The sequence below is a fragment of the Haliaeetus leucocephalus genome, unplaced genomic scaffold, assembly GCF_000737465.1.
Source record: "Haliaeetus leucocephalus isolate CR32 unplaced genomic scaffold, Haliaeetus_leucocephalus-4.0 Scaffold751, whole genome shotgun sequence".
NCBI classification, from domain to species: Eukaryota; Metazoa; Chordata; class Aves; order Accipitriformes; family Accipitridae; genus Haliaeetus; species Haliaeetus leucocephalus.
The window spans coordinates 10,741,436-10,764,142 of record NW_010973187.1 but is presented as its reverse complement, the minus strand read 5'-3'; the positions used below and the strand labels follow the sequence as shown (position 1 = coordinate 10,764,142).

The window sequence follows — 22,707 nt, the reverse complement described above, 5'->3', positions numbered from 1 at the left end:
TTAGAGGCAATATTTTTTGTGAACTGAGTGAAGACTGTGCTTGGCTTAAAACAAGCAACCCCAACCCCCCAGAAACCAAAACCAGAACAACGTTGTGCGTACAGTGAAAACCTGCAGTTTGACATGCCTGAAGGAAAGACAAGGAGACAATTTCCAGTAATTTTTTTCAATTTCCATAAATTCATTCATTTTTTCCCATTTGCAGTTAATGTCCTAAGCAGTGGGTTTTTTTCTTTTCAGAAACTGTTAAGGAGAGAACTGATTTTCCCCCTTCCCCATCTCACGATATTTTGAGCACAAAGATTATGATGTAAAGATTCATACACAAACCTCCTGGAGAGCTGGCTCATTTTGAAAATTGTTCCCAGGTGTTTTGTGTCTCTTTCTTACTCAAAGATTATACGATTAGCATTTTAATGTCCCACAACTTCTTGTCTAGTTCCCTAGGAGGATATGAAAATGAAGCCATGAAAGCTAAGCTGTTTGGTATTTATCACACACACTCTGATTGTATTTCAGAGCTCTGGGATTTAAACAGGACGTCAGTCTTTCATAGCCCATTTGGATATCTTGGTCTTCATATAATGCTGCTGGATGAGTATCAAGAGCGACTGTTCGTGGGAGGAAGAGACCTCCTGTACTCCCTCAGTTTGGATCGAGTCAGCGACAACTACCGAGAGGTTGAGTAAAAAGCTATATGTATTAGTCACTTCGTGTCATAATGTGTAGCACAGAATATCAGAGTTTGCATGACTGGAAATGAGCTAATGGAGTTTTTGTAGATGTTTTGTGCATGAACTTTAAGGTCATGTTTATATTTAAGAAAAATACACTAATTACCATTTTTTCCCCAGTAATAACCCATAAGGCTTACTCTAGGTGAAGAGATCTGGGGGTCATGTATCTTTCTCATTGTTTTTCAGAATGTTTATTGATGTTTAGAGCATCTCACACTTTGTGCATACCTGATTTCTGTATCTCTGCTATATTATCAAGGAATAATTTCTCCCTGGTATTTGTGGGGGACTTTTCCACAGCAGAAGAGAAAATGGAAAAAAAAAAGACATTAAAATACGATTAGCACGTAAACTATAAGAGGTTTTCAATAGCAGCATAAACCATGCAGCTAATTTTTAGTTTTCTTTAGAAATGGGATTTTGCATTGGTTTGAGCCAGAGGTGCTATTAAGTAGTAACTGAAAGTGGCATTTGAAGTCTACTCAGTGGTCTGTGAAAGAAAGGTGGCTTAAGTTATAATCCTACCAGAGAGCTCGGTACAACACAGAAACCACAACTGATCAGCAAGCTGGCAATTGAAGTGGAGAGGTCAGAGTTTGAGCTGATGTGAGCCTTGGTTTCCTTCCTCACTTCTACCCTTGGCAGCTGGGATTGGAAGCATACAGTGGCAAAGGGAGCTGGTAGGAGCATTGCTCCTACCTCAACCATCTTGACTGTGGGTAAATGATGTCTTGAAATATTTCAGTTTTTCTTATCTACTTTAAAAAATTTTCTCAATGTGTTTTGATATATTTTCATTCATTTTCAAATTAATAAATGAATGAAAAAGTGAGTAATAAAATAAAGCCCCTCTGGAGAAATACAATTTTTGTCGATGTCCATATTGCACTGACCACTGATGTTTCAAATTCTTTTCTTTCTGTCCCCTTGTTCTAAGTGAATACTATTCTCATGCCAACACTCTGGTCAATTTTACCATAAGCAACCTTGCTTATCTCCAAGTGTAATTACCATGTTCCACTACTGTGAACGGATATAATATGCTTTATCCTTTTTATAAACAATTTGGGAAAGGCAATCCTAGATATGGGGAAATGAATATACTCAGGGAGGCCATTTGAGAATTTATCTACATTAAAAACAACATAATAATTTTTAACTCCTCAGAGAGCAATGTTACATACTGAGCTTTGTTCCTCCACAGTGAGATATGAGTTAACTCCTTTTCCATTTGATAAAAATTATTAATATCCTGTGACAAGATATTAGAGCTCAGGGATATGAAAACATTTAGGGAGCAGTTGTTTCTGTAAAATAAGCTTTTTTTCCCCTCTCTTCTTCCCCTTTTGGCAGTAAATCTTTATGAGGAAAGATGACAACATAGAGCACTTTATGCTTCTGTCCAACCACCATTGTCCCATCTGGACACACTCTTGAAATTCGTTGCTGTCCTTGTTGTTGTTTTTAGATGGAAGATCAGCCATTTAACCTGAAACCATACTCTCTGTCTTGAGACCTGTGTGCAGAGTATGACAAATTAATGGAAGTTCTTCTTGCCTGCTTTTATGATGTGCAAAAGATGAGAAAGTGGAATAAATGGAGCTTGACCTAGCATGCTTAGAAACATGACCTCACTGGGACTTAGCTCCCTTGAATACAAATGCCATGATCCTTCTTTCCCAGTGTTCACTCAGTGCAGATCTCATTCAGTGATAGGTAGGGAAAATTTGATTGTCCTACAGCATTTCTGTTATATGAGAGCTTAATTACTGAGATACATTGGGGGAAGTTCCTGGAACTGAGAGACCGGTTGATTCATTATTACCAAAGTTCTTCATTAATCTGTCTTTAACTGTGTGTTGGTTAGCCTTTGACCTTTTCTTTCAGACTGAAGACTTTAGCTTAATTAATCTCAAACATCAGATATAATCTAGTGAAAGTATAGGACTGGAGGCAAGTTCCTGGGTTTTATTCTTGCTCTGGTAACCACGATGAGTCACTAGCTGCAAAAGAGATGTTTCATAAAGTTGGTAGTTTGGAGCAGATTTCCATAGATTTTTTTCATCTTCTGTGTTTGAGAAAACAGTTTATGTGTTTTAATTCATTGACTTCCCTCTCTCCACAATTTGGAATATGAATATGCTTTCTAAAAACCAAACTAAAACCCATTTTCAACTAGAGATGTACCCCTTCTGCTGTAAAATGACCCAGTAATTCAATTCTAGCAAACATATTAGAAGTCCCCCAAAGAAAAACAACAAAATGCTGACTGGATATAAAATGCTTTTGCATTGAGACCTATTGACTGCCAAAGTAATCCAACATTTCCAAAAAACTCAACTTGTGATGCATATGAGGTATGCATCCTATAAATCTGCTTTTAATAGACTATATTTTTTCTTAAGGTTCAATTCTCTTCAGTTTTCAAATACAAAGTAGCTCTCTGAAGGGTAGATTATGGCTTTTTCACATAAGCTATTAGCTGTTTATGTATATATCTACCAACATTATTTTAAGCATTGTTATCCTGGCCACTTTTCATATCCAGTAAAGAAAAGATACATACAAAATGGGAGAAATCTTTCAGGGAAGAAAACTACTACTGTCATTCTTGCATTGGTTGGCGAATCCAGAAGTTCAGGGTGAGCTCTCAGCTGTGGCATAGACCTTCCATGTCATCTTGGACAAAGACAGAGACTCACTTCGCCATTGGCCAAATTACATTTCCTTTGCCTACTTTGCCTTTTTTTTTTTAACTCTTTGTATCTCTCCTTTCATATAATACACACAGAAATTTTCTTGCTTAAAGTATTTAACATGACTTACCATAAGTTTTTGAAACAAAGTTACTCATGCACCTTGGTTTCTATATGAAGAATGCTCTAACACTAGCAAGAATAAGGGAGAATACCAAATATGGTTATCAATATGTACAGAGAATTAAAGCCATAGAAGTACTTGAAATCTTGTGTAACGCCAAAGCTTCAGAGGTACCCTCCATGTGACCTTTGCTTTCCCTAACTTGTCATTCCCTTTGACACCACCTTTGGAATCAATCTTTACACATATTTGGGATTTGATCCAAAGTCTTTAAGGCTTGTAATGATCTAACACACTGATAGAGAACTTACTTTGATATTTGGTGCCAAATTTATTTTAAAAAGCATTTCACTTCATTGTAATTGGTTCCAGAGCAGATCTTTGTTGACAGCAAATTTGAACCAATGCCAGCAGTTCATCACCACTGATCTAACAGCTCATAGAGAAGGATGACCTTTGTTTCTAGTTTGCGTCTCTTGTTGGAGTGAAAATAAACTGCACTTCCTATTTGTCCACAAACTCCTTACAGATACTCCTTCTTCCTAGCTTCTGCTTCAAAGGGCTCATGAAGACCTTGCTCTGAAAAGAAGCCTTCCTCCATCTGTAAATAAGCTTGTGCAAGCAGATTTCAATGTGTTTCTGATCTAGTATGAGATAGCCCCAGATCAGGACTTACGTCTCTGTTGTAATATAGAGCCCTCATAATATAACCCGCCTCTAGTGAAGCTAGCTATATTTCCACTCCAGAGCTGGCTGAACACAAGTCTGCAAGAGCAGAGCTTGCTTGTATCTCCTTTGAATACTGTGTAGGAACATACATATATATATTCAAACTGAATTAAGCAGCACACAATTTAGCAATGACTTTGATTATCCATTGGAATTACCTCCCAAGAGGCAAGGTGGCTATGTATTTGTTAATAAATATATACAATATCCAGTCATAACCAGATATTTTTGTAGAATTTGTGTTTCAGCCAAACACAAGTTATGTGTTAATTAAGCACTGTTTATTAACTTAAACCAGGGATGGGATAGTTGAATTGCTTAATTGCTCTGTCATATACTAGAGTTCAGACTAGCTCACACAATAGTCTGGTTTGGCCTGAAGTGCTATAAAGCTCATATAATTTCTTGAAATTAGTTTTCATTAGGTATGCCATCCTGTTTTTTGAGGCTAGTGACTGAATAGGGAAGCTGTTTGGAGACACTAATTAACATTCCAGCTCCAATTAAAGTTTTCCCCATAACTGAATTTGCTCAGTAGCTGTTGTCTGTACTGCCTTACAACTCCATTTTTTCCCATGAGGAGTATATTTAAAGGTAGCTTTTTCCTGTCTTTTAAACACAGTGATAAAATTACATCATCCAGGTCTCAAGGATGATCATATTATAGTGCAAGATGAGAAAACATCACTAAACAAGCAATTTAAAAATTTACTTCACAATAACCTGCAGGGGTGAAAAGTTTTGAAAAATTATGTCCAAACCAATAATTATGTCAAGCATGCCACCCAGTGAAATGTACGTTAGTGTGATGTTATTCCAGTCTAGATGAACAGGAAAATTTCCCAACAATAGCTATTGACAACTTGCCAAAAGATTGTAATCCTGGCAAAGAATCAATTCAAAGTTAAAGCTGGTAGTTGTCATAACCCTAAAGCATACACATCAGGAAAAATAATATATGGCAGGTTAAAGGCTACCATTACAGCTGATTAATATCTGGATTTCCACACAGTGCAAACACGTCCTATGTTATGCTATTTAAGTACAACAGCAATAATTACACAGACTTAATTAAGTACAGTAAGTACACCTTGGTAAAGTATTGTATGAGCCACTGACTACAGATTTCTTTGCAAATGATCATAAAAGACTGAGCAGCTCTTCTCAATTGTTTGAACTGAGCTAAGAAATCCTCATGAAGATTTCAAGATTAAAAACAATATTTTTTTTTTTTTATGTTTTGCGGAACATTTTTTTACTATACACATATTTGACTACTGTGCTTAGACCCAAGATGCATGCAAAATCAAATTTTAAAATTTGGTATGATAGCAAAATCTGATATGCAGAAGGTTTTTTACTCTCCAGTCTAAAATAATCCTGAAGAGATTAAAATCTTAATCTTCATTTATGTTAAGACTCATAAACCTCGTAAGATTTATGAGTCTTAAAAAGTAATTTCTGGATAGAAAAGCTTCTTCAGGAGACTCATACGTGTTACTAAATAATTCAGACCCATCTACTTCAGGCAACTAACATGCACTTGCCTTAGAGGTAGGCAATCTGCTATGACCATCGAAGATAGAATCCTACACCTCTGCATAACCTGCAGAAAAGGTACAGAAAAGGTCTGCCTTTCTTACTCCTTCTGGTAGGCACCTTTTGCTAAGGTAAGCCACTTTAAGTATCTCAATTGGGAATACGCATATGGCTGAACCAACACAAAACCAGGGCTTCGTTTGGAGGATTTGTGCAGGACCCACTTTGGAAAGCAGATACCTGGCAGCAGTGGCAGATACAGGGACAGAGGGCAGCTCCTGTTACACATTAGCCTTTTGATTAGAGCAGCTTGTCCAGGAAGCAAAGCCCTCCATCTCCTCTGCAAGAGGTTTGTGCATACATCTCCTGCTTCTCATTAGATCATGGAACAGATCCTCCTGGAAGATATGTCAAAACATATGGAACACAGGGAGGTGATTAGAGAGATGGTCAACATGGCTTCATCAAGGACAGATCATGCCTGACTAAACTAGTGACCTTCTGCAATGGAGTGACTGTATAAGTGGATGAGGGAATAGCTACGGATGTCATCTGCATAGACTTCTGTAAGGCCTTTGTTATAGTCCTCCCAAACATTCTTACATCAAGGTTGGAGAGATATGGATTTGATGGATGGACTATTAGATAGATGAGGAATTGGCTGGATGGCCATGTCCAAAGAGTTAAGTCAATGGCTCAATATCCAAGTGGAAACCAGTAATGAATTGTGTCCCTCAAGGGTCCATATGGGGAAAAATACTACCGACAACATAGGCAGTGGGATTGAGTGCATCCTCAGCAAGTTTGTGAATGACACCAAGTTGAGTGGTGCAGCTGATACACATGAGGGAAGGGATGCCAGCCAGAGGGACCTTGGCAGGCTGGAGGAGCAGGCCCATGTGAACCTTATGAAGTTAAACAAGTCCAAATACAAGGTCCTGCACATGGGTCAGGGCAATCCCCAGTATCAGTACAGACTGGGGGATGAATGGATTGAGAGCAGCTCTGCAGAGAAGGACTTGGGGATACTGGTGGATGAAAAATTAGACATGAGCCAGCTGTGTCCACTTGCAGCCCAGAAAGCCAACTGTATCCTGGGCTGCATCACGGGAAGTGTGGCCAGCAGGTCGTGGGAGGTGATGCTGCCCCTTCTACTCCACTCTTGTGACACCCTACATTGAGTATTGCATCCAAGCAATTAGAGTGTTAGAGTGGGTGCAGAGGAGAGCCACGAAAATGGTCAGAGGCTAGAACACCTCTCCTGTGAGGACAGGCTGAGAGAGCTGGGGTTATTCAGCCTGGAGAAGAGAAAGCTCTGGGGGTACCCTATGGCAGCCTTCTAGTACTTAAAGGGGGCTTATAAGAAAGATGGAGAGACTTTTTATCAGGGCCTGTAGTGATATGACAAGGCGTAATTATTTTAAACTGAAAGAGGGTATATTTAGATTAGATATAAAGAAGAAATTTTTTACGATGAGGGTGGTGAGACACCGGAACAGGTTGCCCAGAGAAGTTGTGGCTGCCCCACCATTGGAAATGTTCAAGGTCAGGTGGATGGGGCTTTGAGCAACCTGGTCTAGTGAAAGATTTCTGTGCCTGTGGCAGCGGGGTTGTACTAGGTCATTTTTAAGGGTCCCTTCCAACCAAAACCATTCTATGACTCTATGATTCATTCTAAAATTCTATGCCAAGGACCAAAATTCTTGTTGCTTACACTGAAGCTGCTTTTCAGCATTCCAGACAAAGCAGGGGCATTGGGTTACCTCTTTGGCTTTTTTATCTTAATTCTGTGAATGCATTTAATTCAGTATGTCTTAAGTGGAAAATGTGCATATAAAATGTTTTCAATAGCACTGGGACTAAGTATCCAAATACGAAAATAATCACCTACACACAGTGTACTTGATATTAGGTTACAGAGTCAAGTGTTTTATACCCTTTGTGATTTCTCTGTTCCTGTTCCTATTAGCCATCTACACCTGATATGGGCAAAAGCTCCCATTTCAGCCTGCTCGTTAGAACATTTGTTTGGGAAGCAGAAGCTGTGACTTCAAACTTTTAGGCTCAGGAGGTCCTGGAGTTCATACATCCTAACTTCTAGGCTTTGGGGATAAGGACAGGCTGTTGCCTATTCAATCCTTGACCAGTGAGCAAAGTAAATGACTGTGGACCCAGAGTTTTGCACTGAATGAACCAGGAATGGTCTGACCAGGGCAGCAGGATGAGTACCCTCATGGGAGTTCAGCAGAGTTCAGGTACCTCCCCAGACTACACAGCAGCAATACAGACTAGATGAGAGTTACTTCTGGTCACATAGATGACTGTAAGGCCATTTGGGTGAAAACAAATGTTCCGATTAATTTAGGTTCTTTGCAGGATTTAAATGCTGTCTGAAAATAGGTGGTCTGACTCAAGCACTGAGACTTAAAACACTGACAGGCTGCTGATGTTGACAAGACTAACATATAGCTGACCTCTTGCTTTTAAGCACTAGGCCTCTAGGATTTGTAATTTATTCCCACTTTTCTTGCAATTTACTTTTCTTGTAATTTATCCCCAGATTTTCTTGGGTTAGAATTATTCCAAGAAACCTAAGTTAATTCAATTACAAAAAAGGAAGAAAAAAAGCCTAGCAGAAGAGGAACTTAATTTTAAAATGTTTTCCAGATAGAAAAATAATTTGTGATTGGAGTGTTGACAAAAACGTCTTAATGATGACATCCATTTTTTTGAAACTTATTTGGCTTCAGCCAAGCCTGATATCACTGAAGTGAACGTGGGGGTTTTTTTCACTTTTAAAAGTTCTAAGAAATGAAGTAATCATTCCAGTCTGCTCAGTCATCATTTAACATTGTTTTCATCCAAACAAACCATGCATCTGGAATGAAACACAAATTTTATACAGTGGGTAGCTGAAAAAAGTCTCGCTTGTATAATTTGGCTTCACTTCCAGTAATTGACTGTGAAGAGCTGATCCTACTCCCAGGAGGTTAATTGCTGACCCTCATTAACTTCGCTGTAAACCATTTTCTTTCCTAAGTGTCACTTAAAGCAGGAAATCAGTAGTTCAGAATTAGTATTCTATGTTGAAAGTCACTGACAATTTAGCAGAAATGTTTCTACTGGATTTATATAAAATGTTCCATCCATTACTTTCCTTTAAATTCTGTTGCCTAGTGTCAAGTTTGCTGAGTTACCCTAAACAAAACAGTTATGTTTCAACAAAAATATTTCTTAACTTATTGTAAACTTTTATAGATATTTAAAAATAAAACTGGAATATTTTACTTGAAAACTTCAAATAGTAACAGAAACTTAATTAAACTTTATAGCATAGAATGAAAAATGCATATATAGTATGATTAGTCAAGTATAAAGACAGGTGCAAAGTCTTGCACCTGGGACAACATAGCCAAAGAGCCCAGTACAGACTGGGATCTGTGTGTCTGGGGAGCAGCCTTGCTGAAAGGGACCCGGGGGTCCCAGGGGACAAGCAGCTGAGCGAGAGTCACCAGTGCATTGCTGCGGCAATGAAGGCACTTCGGCTCCTGGCTGCATCCACAGGGGCATTACTAGCAGAGGCAGAGACATGATCATCCCACTCTACTCAGCACTTGTCAGGACGCACCTGGACTACTGGGTCCAGTTCTGGTCCCCACAATTCATTAAAGATGTGGAGAGACTGGAGAGGCTCCAAAGGAGGGCCACAATGATGATCAAAGGGCTGAAGAACCTGCCCTATGAGGAAAGACTGAAGGAGTTAGTTAGGTCTTGTCTCCCTGGAGAAGAGAAGGCTCGGGGGGATCTCATCCCAGTATTCCAGTACTAAAGGGCAGCTACAAAGAGGACAGAGGCTCTCTCTTCACAAGGAGCCACATGGACAAGACAAAGGGGAATGGGTACAAGCTGCACCAGGAGATAATAAAGAAATTTTTTACAGTGAGAACAATCAATCACTGAAACAACTTCCCCAGGGACATGGTGGAGCCTCCATTACTGGAGGTTTTAAAGTTGTGATAGGACAGGGTGCTAGGTAATCTCATCTAGGTTCTCTTTCCTGGGAAAGGTTGGGCCAGATGATCTTTTGAGGTGCCTTCCAACCTGGGCTGTTCTATGATTCTATAATTCTGTTCTAGGAGTCTTTCAAATGAAAAATAGTGGAAAAGCTGGACTGACATGATCAGAGTGTCAGCTGAATGATCTATGTTTGGTTTTGTTTTTTTTTTCCTCAGATCCATTGGCCTAGTACACCTCTGCAGGCAGAAGAATGCGCAATTAAAGGAAGAGATGCTGTAAGTATCATTAATTACAAATCAAGTATACTTCAATTATACCAGTGGCTGGTCCAAAACAAGGATTTAGGTATCCCTAAACTGCAGAGAGATCAAAGCACAGATATAATTCTAAGTGTTGCAGCTTAAAAATGTGTAACTACTGTGAACACACTAAATTATTAGTTTAATTGTTTTTCAAACCAGATCATAAATGGACAAGGAACACTTTTGATCATCTGAACTTTCTCTTAGTTCTTTTTCTGGTGATATCAAAGAAAGCACCTTACTAATTCTCCTTTCCCATTTCTGTTTCCCTTTCTATTCATACACACAGGATACCTTCTCCATTCAAACTTTTTCACATTCTAATTTATCTTTAGAATTCACATTCTCTAGAATACTTTCAAAGAAGAAGTTAAATTTTTAATAATTATCAAATATACTCTAAATTGCTTTGCCCTATAGGTTTTTTGATATATTAATTAAAATATTCTGTTTTAATGAGCCCCAAAACTGTTCCGTTCTTGTGATCCAGTGCTTTGACTGTAATCAGTTCCCGGGAAAAAGCCTGAAAGCTCACTGACATACAGCAGCTGATATCATTGGCACCACAGGATGAAAGTTCTTCTGGATGGGAGCTCTCTTTAATTTTGCAGTGCACCAAGCTCATTATCTGCACCTCATAAACACACAGCAAGTACAACACCTAATAAATCCCACAGCTGAGAGAGCTCACACTGTACCAAAGGATTTGAAAATGATGATAGTTTTACAGCAAGAGCGACAGGAATGTAAGACATAGAAGGGCACATGCACAGTTTTCCCACAAATAGAGCAAACAGGCAGCCTTGATGATAACCACAACATATTCCCAGTAAAGATTAGGAAACTATAAAGATTCCTGTTGAAGTACAAGCATGCGAACAGTCCACATCAAGGGAACTTGTGAACCAGATTGGAAAATAATAATAATAATAATAATAATAACAACAACAACAACAATAACAAAACCCAACATGATACTTCTCTCCTTACACTCACCTGGCCTAGAACTGATCCTTTTTGAGGTATCTTACAAGTTCATTGCATTTTCCTGAATGCTTTTGTACCCTTGAGAATTTCAGGCGGCTTTGGTTGAAAATGGTGCTTTTCTACATTATCCAAACTTTATGATCCTATTAAATGAATCCAAACCCTAAATCCTTTGAGCTTTATTTAATACTACGTCTTAGCATAGGCTGTTATTACAGTTAAAGTTCTGTCATCTTTCCTTCACCACTACATGATGGGATTTATTCTCTGATAGTTTGACAATATTCTTTGGGTTAAATAAATACAGAAATGGGTACTGGTTTTCCAATGTAATGTAAAGGTATCCTCCTCAGACTCATGAGATTCCCTAAAATTGAAAATCTTTTACAATCCGATCTGTTTTTATAAGCCTTCAAATTTGCATTGTAATGAATGAGAAAATTTAAAGAACTTCATATCTTTCCCACATCACTCAGTACTGTGAAAGTTTGGTCTCTATTTTTTTAAAAGAAAAACACAGAATTTTCAATAATCACAAGACTCCAGAACTGGAGTCTTTAAGAAAAAGGCGTTAAAATTGCAAAAGCTGGAAATATTGTACTACCAAACAATATTCTGATCCTCACATGAGACCTAATTATGTATGGGACTATGTGAATGAGTAAGACTAATTAATTCCAGGGAAACCTTAGTAATTTTCATTAGCATGCTCAGTATTCAGTAAGCTAAATTGCTCAACCTGAAAGGAATCTAAATTAAAATAAAATATTTCCTATTACTTTTCTTTTTACCTTTGTTTTTTGTAGCCATAAACCAATATTGACTTAATGGCATAGTGTCTTAAAATCAACCCTTTGCCATTTTTTAAGTTCTGAATGTTATTTTTCCCACTGTAAAGTCTCAGAAAAAAAATTACTCATCTGTGCTCTTTCAAACCTTTTTGCTTATTTCCATGCTGCTTCTTTCTTTATTTTCCTTTGCAAAAGATCTGTTACTCAAGGCATAATTAACATTAAGTAGAACTACAAATGCTGTAATAAGCATCTCTGTTGAGGTACTTCAAGTGTTCTCTGCTACCTCTTTCTGTATAACAGAACAGGCCACTTTTACAAGCTTTTACAACCTTTAAAAGTTATCAGTTCATCTTGTAGCAGTAAAACTGCAAGTACTGTAGTCATAAATACAGTTTCAGAGACCTTGTAACACACTTAATAGGACAGTTAGAAAAGCCTTGTCTTAACAACACATGTATCACCTTAAACTCAGGCCACACTTTTCTGATCTGGGTCAAGCCAAGGAAAAAATCCTTCTGCTTTCATCCAGTTTGCCAGGAAACACACCTGTGGTGTGAGAGCTTTTGTTCCTTTCAATTATTTTATCAGAATTGGAAATCATTCAGATATAGAAATCAAATTCTGTAGTGATGACTAATTCCTTCACACAGAGAAGTTTCAGATGAATAAAATTCCACAGACCTATTAATATGTCTATGGAGCCTCCTAAAGACAACCACAACATTTAATTCATTAATATAGTAGGAAGAAAACTTATTTTAATGTTCCCTTGGCTGATGCATCTCTTTCTTGTTAGTGGGGCCAGCAGCAATGCCTAGTTGCCTGGCACTTCCCAGAATAGCACCTTTTTTCATTTGTTTATAAATGATAAATTCTAGCCATTTGGGATGACTTTTTTCTATAGTTGGTATCTGCCTCATCCTGTTTTTTCTGCAGAAATTCTGAGGCATTTCTATAAAGGCGCACAGGAGAAAAAAATGTGTAATTTTTTGCCCATTTAAAAAAAAAAATCCTAAGATCTCTCTTCCTCCACAGTGCTTTTGAGACAAAGATCAAGAGCTGCAGGCATATGTGGATAAAAAAGGAAACCATGGAGTAAAGACCAGACCACCACTGAGAAAGAACAGAGGGGATAAGTCAGGAACGTCATACTTGGAGGGGAGGCAGAATGAGGAACAACATCAGTGCCCAGTACAGCATGTATTTAAAAACTGCAAAGCATCATAAAATTCCCATGTATTAACATTCTGCTACCACCAGTCAGCAAACGTTTGTGAAATGCACATGCAAAGTGGGCACCTCTGTCTCTGAGTGTTGATCCATGTATAGAGGATCGCATCCTACTAATCACAACTCACTCTTCTCTCAACTTCTCTGACAATTCAAGTAGCAGGTTTTTTTCAGTGGGTCTAAGAAATTTTGTCCAGGTGAGAGATCATGTGGATGCCATATGAAGGAAGACCTTTATTTATTTTTTTTTCATTTGCTGTAAAAAAAGAATAAATTAGTTAGGAATTAAGAAATTCCAGAAGTAAGATATTGCAAGTTGATTTGTCCTTTGCATACACATAATATTTATTTACACAACGGATTACCTGCCTGTGTAGATTACCTGCTTCTTTCAATTAGCATGAGATATCTTCAAGGTGAACATTTAAGGAGAATCATGTAGCAAAGGAGAATTCTTCCTTATGATCCTTATTTATTTGTTGGAGCAGTTGGAAGACTTGCACTGAAGAACACAAGCGTTTAAAGAAAGAAGAAAGGTGGGGTTTAGTTTTGAACCCAATGTGGATTTGCAAGAGCTGAATTCTGCCCATGGCCTTGCTGCAGACTCATCCTCTGTGACATTAAGTCCTTGCAGATGGTTAATAAGACCCAGGATTGTTCTAATATAAATATAGCAGTCTGAAAACTAGAGTAGTCATCAGTGAAGGACAGCAAAAAGGAAATTCCTCCACTCTGTTTTACATTTCCATTTTAGGATAGAATTAATTGCTTTTTGGAGATGTCTAGCCTTCTTCGTTTACTATTGAAAAACCCTAGGAGAATAGCATAAATTACATGTCTAAACTTTAGAATAGCTAAAGTTAGCTAAGATTAATCCCATTATAATTGTCGTCTTAAACCTGGTGTGACTGTTAAAACCCAGGGTCTGACTTGCAGAAATGTTGAGCAATGAATGGAAATGAACAGGAATTTTGCTCCAAACATAGAAATTGTTGCAAAATGTTAAATACTCTGTAAAACCAAGTCCCAGGAGTCCCAAAATCAATGGATACTTTTATCTCACTGTCTCCACTTCTAGTTTAGCACAGGAAGGATAATGACCCCACATCTCAAAGGGATGTTTGAAAATTTTTTAATTGTAATATTTATGAAGCTGCAAATACACTAATGAGTCCCAGTGTATCGCCCTGGGGGAAATGAATAATTTCTTCTTCAAAGGAGGGTTTGAACAGTAGGAACAGATAAAGCATGAGGCTATACAATATAAAAAAAATATTGATTAGCAATTAATTATACAAGAAATTAATGGTGCAGATGTCTTATGGAAAAAAATGTAAGAAAAAAGTGTTACTTTTCTTGAGAAAAAGTTTATTAAACTTGAGAGAGAAGCCATTTGCTGGCTATTCACGTCTCATGTTCTGAGTCTAATGTCTAGTGCATCTAATAATATTTAGTAAAACAAATATTTAGATTTGGAGAATATCTCTGAAATTAGAGAAGCACAGAAGTGTATTTTATAACTTAATAACTCCTAATTGGTTAAGCATCGAAAACAAATTGTAATAAATAATGCTCTAAACTTGCATTTTTCATGTCAAAAGTGTCCATCCTTGAAATTGGTGGCACTGAGGTACTAACATGAAAGTGGGAGAACTAAGGTCTTATATTTAACAGGATAGACAGTTTCCATACACAGAATATCACCTAAGGGCACCTAAGATTTAAAAAAAAAGCAAACCAAAAACTCCAAACACAAAACTTAAAAAAAAAAAGCGCTAATATTTTCCTTTTTTATTTTTTTATGTAAACCAGGATGAATGTGCAAATTACATTCGTGTCCTTCACCGATACAACAGAACGCATCTTCTGGCTTGTGGAACAGGAGCTTTTGATCCGCTCTGTACTTTTATTAGAGCTGGACATCCATCAGAGGTAAGAAATTTGTTTTACAGTAGTGACTCTTCTTGTCTGGATTCCAGCAAAGCCTCTATGGTTAAAAATAAATATTTAAATTCAAGTGCTCAGAGTTCTCATACAAACCATACAAGAGATATTTTCCCTGATGAAATGTAATGCTGGTCTAAAATTCAGTTTGTGACTAGAGGAACTCACTAATGATTGAAAGTATATTTTGGAGAATTAAGCAAAGAACGCAAAGTCATTTTCATCTTAGAATTTTATTACTAGATAAGCTGACATAGAAATTCTTACCAAAAATTATTAAATATTTTGGAGTTTTCAGCTAAATCTGAAACTGGTTTGTTTGTGGTGTTTTTTTTAATGAAATAATACATCATATAACAGAATACATATTAGTTTGATGGGAGATGGAATACCTTAATAATTCTTTGTTAAATTCATCTTCTTAATGTTGATCATATTCAGCAAGTGCATTAGCTCCTTAATGACACTTGTAGCTGAGTGAAATAGTACTGCAGAGAAGATCATTAAGCGCAACATAGAATCAATATTGTCAACATATTTCTTATGCAAAAATAGAAATTGTCTGGATTTTTCAGAAATCTGGATCCTTTCTGTCTCAGTTGTATCAGATCGAGGTTAAAGAATCAGCAAAAGTACCAATCTCTCATTTTAAATTAGTGGATAAGCCTCCTTAGGCATTCAACCTAATCCTGATTATATGCAACCTGTGTGTTGCTCCATGGAGGCCAAAATGCGGACTGGTTGATCCTGCGTACATCCTGCTTCCTTGCATCCTTGTTTCATCGCACTCCCACTGCCAGTCTAAAATCCATATGGAGTTTATGAGTATATTTTGAAATTCCTGACATTAAAAAGCCTTCCTGAAGAGCTGAATTTCTACAACTGTTATCAAATTGAATTTGTAGACAAATTATAAATTACACTACTAGGTCTGGACTTTGGAAGTCCAGAATTAGTGAAAACTGGACACTCAAAGTTATCCCTTATCATATACTTAGCAATGCTGAAGAAATAATTTATTCATTTATAAGGTAAAACAACTGGTAAGGGATCCCACGGTTAATCTGAGCTGCCCTGCAGTCAGAGGAGGATTTCACTAGGCTGCTGGAAAGGCACTTGATGACCTCTTTAGGAATCTGACCAGGGATTCTTGGTCACACACTTTGTGAGTTGGGACTTAATAGATGGAGATCATCTGTAGCCCAAAAGTAAGATTGGCTTTTACTGGCAAATGGCAGGATGAGATGCTGGGCAATGGTCTTGCTTAGTTGGTTCATATTTAGTGATGTCTTCTGGTAAAGCTGAGCACTTCTTATGGAGATGATGCTAAAGCACCATCCAACAGAATTCCTTCTTCCCTCTATGGCCAGGAGTGGGATTTTCAAGGTGATTGCAATTACTTGAGTCCACATTAGAGGCAGGTTCAATTTTGTGGATATTATTTATAAAATAATACAGAGTAAACCATAAAGACCAACCTTACTGATGACCATGAGAAAAAGTAAAGTTTCAAAATAGATAAAGTCACAAATGCATTCTTTTCCATTTCCAGATATTTCAGAATATTTGCCAAAACATTTAAGCTACATTACAGTCAGCTGATGTGTGTATATGCATATATATATAAAAGAAAACACGAATGCGTTGTTTAATGTAGTTATTTGAATTGCAGAAAGAAGATTTCCTCTAAAATTGAGGAAGGAGCTAAATAATAAGCAATTTTAAAATAAGCCAAATTTGCATGTCTTCTTTGCTCCTCTCATGAACCTCCTGTCAGGCTTCCCGGTACAGTTTAAAGGAAGCAATGTCTGTATATTTAGGAACACTATTTAAGAAAGCATAAGCAATAGGCTAATAAAAATAGAAACCAAACAAACAAAAAATGAGAAACAAGACTTGTATATAAGAATGTGTGGCCCGTGATTGTCCCCTTATGTATCACTGTCCTTCCTTCCCGTCTTTTTGTTTATTATTCTTCCTTGTCAAACTGAAGTTCTAAAATTTTACCCACACAGAAGTCATGGGAAAATTACCGTTTTTCTGTTTGTGTAGACCAACAGTAAATATATTTGCTGCACTAGTAAGTAGCTATATTAGTATTCATTATCTGAAAAGCTGACTTTAAGGATTAAAAAAGGTGCCATGTTTATGGTAAGTTAAAAATAACACGTGGTATGTGATTGAGTGGGCAAATTTTAGTCTTGCTTTCTTTGACTGATAAGGACATTGTGTAGCTGCAGGAAGTGAAGGGACAAGATCCTTCCTCAGAAAACTGCAGTTCAGTTTCTGTTTGCTGATCTTTCTGTTTGGCCAGAGTATCCCGATCCAATGACTTCTGACTACTGTCCCCCATTTCGTCCGCCTCAGCTCTCTGGCTTCATTCTCACTGTCTGACTGTCATGGAAAGGAGAGTAACAAATGAAACAGTCTTAAAAATGTAACGATACTGTTCCATTTCTAAACAGGACCCAAACACCTTTATCAAAAAAATACTAAAACTCAGAATTTAATTTGAAAGGTAAATGCTGGTTTATAATATGCAATTATATGCAGTTAAATGGAGTTTATAATATGCAGCTGGATGAAAGGAACATTTTTCAGATATTGTTGACATTTTTTATTAAATATATTGAACTTACTTCCATATAAGTAAAATCTAACTTTGATCTGCAAACTAAGTTGCTTCTGAACAGAGTCTCTTTAAGTAGCACAAGCTGTATTCGAGGCTTATATACATTTGAACCATGACACTTTGCAGACATGTTGAGGTATAAAGGGTGGGAGCTAAAAAGGGAGCCCTTATAGCAGACTTCTCTGTATCTAGATACCTAGTTAACGCAGCATGTGAAGCTAGATTCTCTCTTCTATATGGAACTATGAACCAGCAGTATCAACACAGAGGAAATACTTGCTCTGTGGTCAGGTACCTTAACCATAAGTTTCAACAGTGCTTCCTGAGCTGATGGCGAAGAAAAGATGTGACCCTGTCAGTAAAAACTGCAGGTTCTTAAATTACAAACTGTATATAAATACAAATCAGAGATACAGGCGTTTAAGAGCATAATAGAATATCAGGACTATATTTTCTACAACCTTATCTCTCACAATTTACTGAGCACGCCAAAGAGAAACAACCTGTTGGAAGAAAACATCCAGTTGAGGCTCTTGTTCTTGGTGCTCACTAGCCCCATGTTGCAGGAAAAAATGTATTTCACTGTTAGCTTGAAACAAAAGTTTACATAAAGTCATCCATTTCTGAATAGCATTTTGTAAGAAAACGTAGCATTACTGTTTTTTCCCTTGAACAGTGAGAATATCCCAAAGCCATGATCATAATCATACTGTATGGCATCCTGATCTGGTATTTAGCATGTTTTTGTGAGGTGCAATCCAACTTGTGAAAAGGAGCATTACACCTTCTGTATAAAGCCTTATATTCTTATGCAACTACAAATCCATACTTTCTTACCAAAACCAGGTTTAAGCTGTGTCTTGTAGAACACTGAGCTCTTGTCAACAAATAGTGAAGCCAAAAGGAGATTTTTTGCCTCCAAAAATAGGCAGAATTTGATGGCCTCATTGGCAGATCATTATTCCTTGGAACTTACTAAAAATCAGAACCTCTAAGTTTCTCAAAAAAACCAGTAAAAATGTCCATTCCCCTAAACAGTGTCTCTAGAAAACATTAATCTAAATTACTATGTAGTAATTGAAATGTGCTTTGAAATCTTTCACAACAAAATTGTACTATGATACATTATATATGTTTAAATGTTTCTTTCATGCTTTTTCTGGTTTATAGAAATTTAATGATACTATGCATATTGTCCTAATATATTTGAATGTTGATCATATAAAACAACAAACAATAAATAATGGATTTATTGAATTCTACCTCAAACTTGTGTCGTACCACCGGAATCTAACCAGATATGTATTTCTATATCAAATTATTTATAAATTCTATGATACACTACCCATTTGAGAGATTAAATACATAATAGTTTACTGCAATCATTCTATTGTAATATTGGTTTAATTGATATTGCTTTGGAATTCCAGGCTGTTCACTTTAGTAAAGCTGTTGCCAGATATTACCTTTCTAAAAATATACAAGTATAGTCACTGACAGCAACATGCAGTTTTTTATCTTTCTCTCTCTTTCTAATTACTTTGACCCTGATGAATGTTGCTTTCCCAAATTTAAACACTTCAGCAAATTACACAGTGTTTTTCTGCCATTTAGAAATAAATTACAAATTGGGAGAAACAGGAGTGCTGACTTTGCAGACAGAAGAACTATTGGTGTTTGCAAAAGAACATATTACAAAATCTTATCCAAAAAAACATAAGCAATTAATTGCCAGCCAGTGAGTTCATTATCACTGACTTCATGAAATGATTTCAAATGTCAAAAATCCATGCAGGTTAGAAAAGGTTGGGTTCCTCCAGTTTCTATTTGTCTATCATCCAGAAATGAAGAGGAGTTCATTTCATTAAAATCAATGGGTATTTTTCCGAAAAAAACCAAGAGCCAGAAACCCTCCACCCTAAATTTCCCATCATGAATTGAACATGCATCCTTCCCATGTGCTCTGTGAGAAAAAAACTGAGATAAGTCTTCAAACCAAATATAGAAGCTGAAGAAAAGTGCAGAAAAAATATATTATTCTGTTTCCATTCTCACCAAATTGACACTTGTCACTCCTGTTGCCTTTGATGTCAACAAGGGGCGGGAGCAGGGCGAAAGCATCTGCATCCAGTCTCTTCCTTTTGCATTTGTATAAACTTCTCTGTTTTGGAAGTAGAAGATGAGTACTGGAAGAAATGCTTTCTATCTCACTCTGTGTTTCTCCACATCTGTCTGCTCATAAAACAGTACTCCACTACTGTTCTATATAGCTTAAAATACCCTAGGTGAATTATGATGAACTTTAGGTAAATCGGATGAGCTGTCTGCAGTCAGGCAATGATTTTATCTTAATGAGTTATCTATTCAGCAGAGCAACAGGTTTTAGGGGTGCCCCAGAGGCCTTCCAATGATTCAAACTGCCTTATTAACTAACTTGCAAAGCACCTTTAACAAGTCCAGATGGGATTTCCACCAAATACAGCTCCATAGGAGCTGTAAAATGAGTGGAAATTCCAAAAGAAAACGATATGCAGAAGTAACATGCTAAGTTTTTGCAAACGCTATGGTGACAAGATAGAGCTGATTCCTGGCGAGGAAGGCATCTCTGCATGACAAAACCTGCTGAGGGAATGAAAGTAGTGGGAAAGAACAGTGCATGACGAATTCTTCTTCCAGAACACACTGTAAATTTTTAATACATACATTGAGCTGGCGGAGCACCATTTTCAATGCCTCATTTAACTCAGTAAACTGCCTGCAGTTGTACTTCACCTCAGAAGGCTGATGGACTAAGTCACCCTTTCCACAAAATTCACTGATGATTTCTGGGAGTCTCCTCCAGGTGTTCCTAATATGATGTATTCCTTATTATGCTATTTCCTCTTCAATTAGCCACATGAGGTTCTGCTGATCAGGGAACAAAAGCTCTAAATTCTAAGATTTTAAGCCCTGTTAGAAAGGAATTACCTTCAGTGAAGCAGCAGGTGTATTTGTTTGCTTGGACAACAATTCAGACAAGCTGGAATTTCTTCTTTCTAATCTATGTTGCCCTTAATATTTCATCGGATGTGGGGAGGGGCACTTCTTTTTCTACATATTCTGTGATTCAGAGCAAAACCAGGATAAAGTTCAACTGTGTAATAAGCTTTCCATTTGCCTCTCTACACCAAACAAATGTAGGCTCCTCAGTTCTCCTTTAACAAACTGAAGTGAATTGACAGGGATATTAAGAGACAATGTTCCAGTCATATAATTCTTCTGCTCCTGATCAGCATTTGGTAATGTCATCATTCTTTCAGCTTTGTTAAGAAACAAAATTGTATACATATATGCATCTATTATTTTAGGATATTGTTTCTGATGTATTTTTATAATCAAAACAAATAATGATCTACCCAGTTATTCCCTCTCCATGCTTTTTCCTATTACCTCATCTCCGCTCCCAGTTTGCAGAGGATTAAGGAGGAGGAACATCTGGTTTCACTGACTAAACAGAAGTGGGTGTTGGTCAGTCCTTCGTTAGATAGAATGTGTGACAAATTCTTGCCTTGAAAATACTTGCTTAGACACACAGTGTCCCTCTCTATGGATAAAAAGCCACCAGTTAGAATGCCATCTACAAAATCTTAGGAAGTTTTTCAACTCACTTTATTTATAGAATTGAATCTGTAATCATAAATACTATGAAATTGCTTAGTCCTCTTCATCTATAGTTCATGTGGAACTAGTCATTAAGCAGGGTGACGTTTAAACCAATATCAATTGTTCATATATATGTAGTGGTGTCAAAGAAGCAACACAATGTCATAAAGTCTTTTACCAGAGGGGTTAATTACATCATTGAGTCTGAATGCCCACATCACAGGCTGCCAAATTGCATGGAAACACCCCAAAGACCTGGATTTCAGTTAGATTAATGCATTTCAGGTTTTGGAAGTTAAATATATATATATGTTTCAAGAGAGATTAAAATGGTACCTAAACTCATTAATAGGCAGGAAATTAATTAAGTGAAGAACACCCCTGTGCTCAAGTCATACAACAAAGGTGCTGTGCTGAAAAGGGAAGAAGAAAAAGCTGAAGACCCACATCAACCCTAACCTGAAGAAGCATTTCTTACCAAACCCATGGCTTATATATGTAGTCCTAAGAAAATGAGAAAGTACTAACCAAGCAACACATGAAAATGATTTTCTGCACCAGCTCAAATAACAACCCATCCTCTGCAGCTGGCCAATCTCTGAACCTTTCAAAAAAAAAAGACAAATATCCTCTTCTGGAACAGGGTGGGAAAAGTTCCTTCTGAACCAATGCATATGGTTTTGTGAGAAATTAAAGTTCATTAATTTTGTCTATAATAATTACCTTAATTAACAGCTGATTATGTGAAGCTCAGTAATGAAGAAAGGGCAATTCTGTTCTTTCCATACTTTCCTAGGAAAGGGATAATGTGTATTGCATAAATAGAAACAAAGGCCAGAAGGGACCATCAGGACATTTTATGTGGTCAGTAACACACTGCATGGATAATTTCTCCCAGGTATTGAATTAAAACATTTTCAGGCAAATTTGTATTGTCATTTCAAAGAATCTAGGTAATGGTAACACCACTATTTTTCTGGTAAGCTGTCCTAATATTTAATGACTTTCAGTGTTAGGAAATAGCCACTTACTGAAGGTTAAATTTATCTAACTTCAACTTCCTGTCATTTAACCTTGATATGCCTTTGATAGCAAAGTTGAAAAGTCTCCTACTATCTTTTCCACATCTTTTCCATATGTAAGTACCTACGCACAAAGATCAAGCCACCTCTTCACTTTTTTTTGATAAGCTGAATAAATATAGCTTCTTAAACCTCCTATCACAAGGATTCCTCAATCATATTTGTGTCCTTCCTGTGAACTCTCTGCAATATTTTCACATGTTCTGGAAGTGTGGACACTAGAACCAGACAAGCTATTCGATGGTGTGTATA

General features: G+C 37.1%; 1 protein-coding gene across 1 annotated transcript in view; it reads left to right on the top strand.

Moving 5' to 3' along the window:
- Positions 1 to 22,707, top strand: part of SEMA3E (sema domain, immunoglobulin domain (Ig), short basic domain, secreted, (semaphorin) 3E) — a 145,878-nt gene that overhangs the window by 74,985 nt on the left and 48,186 nt on the right. The window contains exons 2-4 of the mRNA XM_010580945.1: positions 520 to 680; positions 10,058 to 10,117; positions 14,968 to 15,087. Of these exons, the coding sequence (XP_010579247.1) occupies positions 520 to 680; positions 10,058 to 10,117; positions 14,968 to 15,087 (341 nt within the window). The remainder of the gene's footprint in view (positions 1 to 519; positions 681 to 10,057; positions 10,118 to 14,967; positions 15,088 to 22,707) is intronic.